At 37.5% G+C, this 4,579-nt stretch overlaps 1 protein-coding gene across 1 annotated transcript; it reads right to left on the reverse strand.

Moving 5' to 3' along the window:
• Window positions 1-1,860: 1,860 nt before the first annotated feature.
• On the reverse strand, window positions 1,861-2,775 carry LOC133750481 (vomeronasal type-1 receptor 90-like). The gene has a single exon (XM_062180079.1). The coding sequence runs from the start codon at window positions 2,773-2,775 to the stop codon at window positions 1,861-1,863; it is 915 nt and encodes a 304-aa protein (XP_062036063.1).
• Between the last annotated feature and the right edge of the window lie 1,804 nt (window positions 2,776-4,579).

Below are 4,579 nucleotides of genomic sequence, written 5' to 3' on the forward strand. Positions count from 1 at the left end.
ACTCTGAGGGTTTGCATTATCATACAAATCCAAGTACTTGGGCCAACACTTGCTGACACTGATGGTGAGCATTATCAATAAGCTGGATGAGAATCAGAGCCAAAATTCAAGCCCAGGCAATTCAATATATGATGTGAGCATCACAAGCAATATCTTTTATTTTATTTTATTTTTTATTTTTTTTGACAGGCAGAGTGGACAGTGAGAGAGAGACAGAGAGAAAGTTCTTCCTTTACCGTTGGTTCACACTCTAATGGCCGTCGCGGTAGGCGCACTGCGGCCGGCACACCGCGCTGATTCAAAGGCAGGAGCCAGGTGCTTCTCCTGGTCTCCCATGGGGTGCAGGGCCCAAGCACTCGGGCCATCCTCCACTGCACACCCTGGCCACAGCAGAGAGCTGGCCTGGAAGAGGGGCAACCGGGACAGGATCGGTGCCCCGACCAGGACTAGAACCCGGTGTGCCGGCACCGCAAGGCAGAGGATTAGCCTAGTGAGCCACGGCGCCGGCCCACAAGCAATATCTTAACTGCTGCAACACATGTTCGGTACAAGACAACCATTTTTTATCATCAATCTGTTAAAATCAAAAGCTTTTCCATGGTACATTGGGCAAAATATTGAGTATCCTCTTATCAGAACTGATAAGCACCAATGGACTGACAGTGGCATAGACATTGGACACCAAATATAACTGAGTCATATGACCACAGTAGAAGATTGCGCTGCTAAATAATATAACAGAATGACAATGCAATAGAAAATATAAATTATTTATATGAAAAATAGAATAAGAATGAATAAGACACGTTTATTTGCATTGTTAGATTTAGAAAATCTATACAATTATGAAATATATTAACCCAATAAAATAATTTGTAAATAACTAACACAACAAAGAGACATAAGGTATTGATATCAGCATTTCATTGTATTAAAAGGAGATAAATAAACAGAAGTATTCAAACAGAAATAAATGTAGAACTGCATAACGAAGTAGAAGTAAAATTGGAAAATAGAGAAAAAGAAATACAGCCCAAGAAATTGATAGAACAATTTACATAGCCATTGTATATTTCAAGAAAGAGAGATACAAAACTTATCATTGATGACAAAACTCGGTGTCCAGGTTATATTTGAGTATATATTTTTAATTAAAAATAAAATAAAATATTTTCCAAAGTAGGTCATGAAAAATTTGATTGCCATCAAATATATCTAAGAAATTCATTTAAGAAGAAAGAAAAACTTTCCTGTCTGATTTTCTGAAATCAGAATGAATAAAACGCAACTTGTAAATGTATGGAAATCTTAAAACATGCTGGATGTTAAATTAAAGAAATTTAAATTCTGGACAAAATGGTTCTCAAAGCACTTAGATAAAAGAAAAATATAATGGAATAAGGAATAAAATGGAATTAATCAGATAGAAACCTAATGTAATAGAATAATTTATATATTCTCAGAAACATCTATTGTAAGACACTTAAATTATTTATTTGAATTTTCTTTAATATCAGAGAGAAGATAGATGATAGGTAGATAGAGAGATAGATGATAAATAGATACATAATCATAAATTTACTGGTTCATTGTTGATGTGCACAGCCAGGGTTAGGCCAGCCAAAAGCCAAGATTCTGGAACTCCATCTGTCACTCCCATGTGGCTGACAGGAACCCAAGTACTTGAGCAAGCACATGCTGCCAAATACAGTGTGCACTAACAATAATCTGGGACAGAAACAGAGGCAGAATTCAAACCTGGACACTCCAATATGGGATGTGGGCATCCCAAGTGGTACCTTAACTGCTGAACAACATGCCCAGTGAAAGACAACCATTTTTGTCATCCATTCGTTAATATCAAAACCTTTTCCAGGACATATTGTGCAAAACAATGAATATCCTCTTATCAGAAGTGAGAAGCACCAATGGACTGACAGTGGCATAGACATGGACCAGAATACTCTGGACACCCACGATAACTGAGTCGTAAGTCCACAGTATCAGGGAGGAGGATGAGATGATGAAGTCCACCCAGTACATGACCACAAAGAAAGTCACCAGCAGCAGGATGGTCTGGGTGGCCCTTTTCTCTGGGGAGGATCTTGGGGAGAGGCTGGTGCTGTGAAGGTGCTGGGACCTCCTCTGATGCCTAAGTAAGAGGATCACCATGTACACACTTGAGAGCAGCATGACTCCCACAAGGAAGACGTCCCTGGATGTTGTCAGGGTGAACATCAATCCCATGATGCCAGGCATTATGGGGGAAAATGAGCAGTATTTAGTGATAGCCATCAGATTGGTCTGAGTCACATTGGAAGATGCCACAGTGTGGAAGATTGTGGTAGTGCTGAAAGACAAACAGACTAACCATATGAAGAAAAATAAGTAGAAGATGAAATGTGTGCATTTATATTTAAACTGTGCCAACCGGGAGGTGCCAGGACTGATGGTGATGGCCTGGATGATGCTCATGAGGCAGGTGGTGCAGATGGAGAGGCCCTTCATCACTCTGTTTACGTAGAACAAAGCCTTACACTTGAAGTCATTCCCTACATTCAATGACTCAAATAGGTCTGGAGAGTGCAAAAACAGCATAGTAGTAAGCAAAGCAATGTGGGCTAAGGCCAGATGACAGGTGGTCAGGTCAGTGGGCTTAGGCCGGTGATTCAGAAGGATTGAGAGGATATGAGAGAGGAAGAGGAAGATGTTGGCTGAGATTCCAATACCAGCTTGATAAAGAATGCATTTATAAACAGCAATGTAAGCAGACATTGGGCTCATCTTAACCAGGGAAGAAACACATGCATGTCTGAAAAGCAAACAAAAACAGTATCTCATATCATCAGATGGCATTATTCTGCCTATCAGAAACTTGCTTTCTAACTCCCTATCTTCACAATGAAACTAAATCTCTCTTAGTTATAGTTTCCATCCCAGATATTTATTTTGTGAATTCTCTTCTATTCAGGAGACTGTTGTCAGACTCCAGCTTTCAAGCTTCAAAAGGATAACATCATGATTTCTTCACTTTTGTGATACACATAAAATTGCACAGCATTCATCACATGATGACACTTTCATTGCTAATTTATTTAAAGAAGGGAAACTTTCCCATCTTTAAAGAATTCTTGGATCCTCAGTAGTTAAATAATTCACTGCATGTTTTATTAAAGATAGATCCAATGTTATTTTTCCCAATTTTTAGCATACTATTGCCTCAAATACAGGCATAACTATCCTCTCTAATTTATTCATTCTTTAGAGATTTATTTACTATTTGAAAGACAGAGGCATATATATATATATATATATATATATATATATATATATATATAGAGAGAGAGAGAGAGAGAGAGAGAGAGAGAGACAGAGAGGCCTTCCATCTGCCAGTTAACTTCCCAAAGGGATTCAACAGCTGGGGGTGGACCATTCTGAAGCTAGGAGCTTCTTCCAGGTCTCTCTCGTGGGTGCAGGGACCCAAGAACTTACAGTGTCTTTTACTGCTTTTCCAGGCTGTAGCCAAGAGCTGGATAGGAGGTGGAGCAGCAGCAACTCAAATCGGGACCCATAAGGGATGTTGGCACTGCAGGTGGTGGCTGTACCTACCAAGCTACAGTGCCAAGCCCAAATTTATAGAATTTTAAATGAGAGAAATTTTCCTCACTATCCAAGATTGAAGAACAGCTATGTGATGAGTGTCTTCTTTATTCATCGTCCTACAGTAAAAGATGAAGGTGCAAGAAAGTAACACGGACTAACATGCTTTTTTATAATGGCACTAATCACATCCATGAAGTTAGAGCTCTCACAGTCTAAACACTTCCTGAAATTATAATTAAAGTTCAATATGAATTTCAAAGAAAGCATTTAAGCTATTGCAAAGCATTGGAACACTTTAGCTGTATATTGATGAGAAAGAAACAGAAAATTACCACATTTTTCTCCCTTTTCCAAGGCTGATAATTATATGATTGTGCTATAAAGGCCTCTTATTCTAGTCTCATCAAATAAATATGTAAGTTAATACGGAAATATTGGAAGCTTTCATTCCTGACACCTATTTAGACATTTATACCTGAGTTTGAAACATTTATAATGCTAATTAAAATGCATGTGTATAAAATAGAGAAACCATAAGTTGATTACATCTTATTATTATTTCACAAAGCTTCCTCTCCTAAAGAGTTATTTACATCTGAACTGAAGTGAAGTGACTGGTGAAGCCAAACAACATAGTGCTGCCATTAAAAACCTCAACACCATCAGCAATCTTGGTTTTTCTCTCAGATTGGACCTAGGAGAAGCACAAGAATCATATTGACCTAACAGCATTAACACAGCATTTCCAAATTTTAAGAGTCTATTTTGGATATAATGGAAAGTAAAAAATAGAACAGAGATCACTAATGTGTTCAGAATTAGCTTATTATTATATTTTATTAATAAATTATTTTAGTTTATTTTATTAATGTAATTCATGTATTATGAGTAAAAATGAGATAACAAAAATTGTCAGATAAAATATTGCAGATATAATTTTAGTATTTTTGTATGAATCAAAGAAATATCTGGTTCA

Source organism: Lepus europaeus, chromosome 21, assembly GCF_033115175.1.
Source record: "Lepus europaeus isolate LE1 chromosome 21, mLepTim1.pri, whole genome shotgun sequence".
Taxonomy (NCBI): domain Eukaryota; kingdom Metazoa; phylum Chordata; class Mammalia; order Lagomorpha; family Leporidae; genus Lepus; species Lepus europaeus.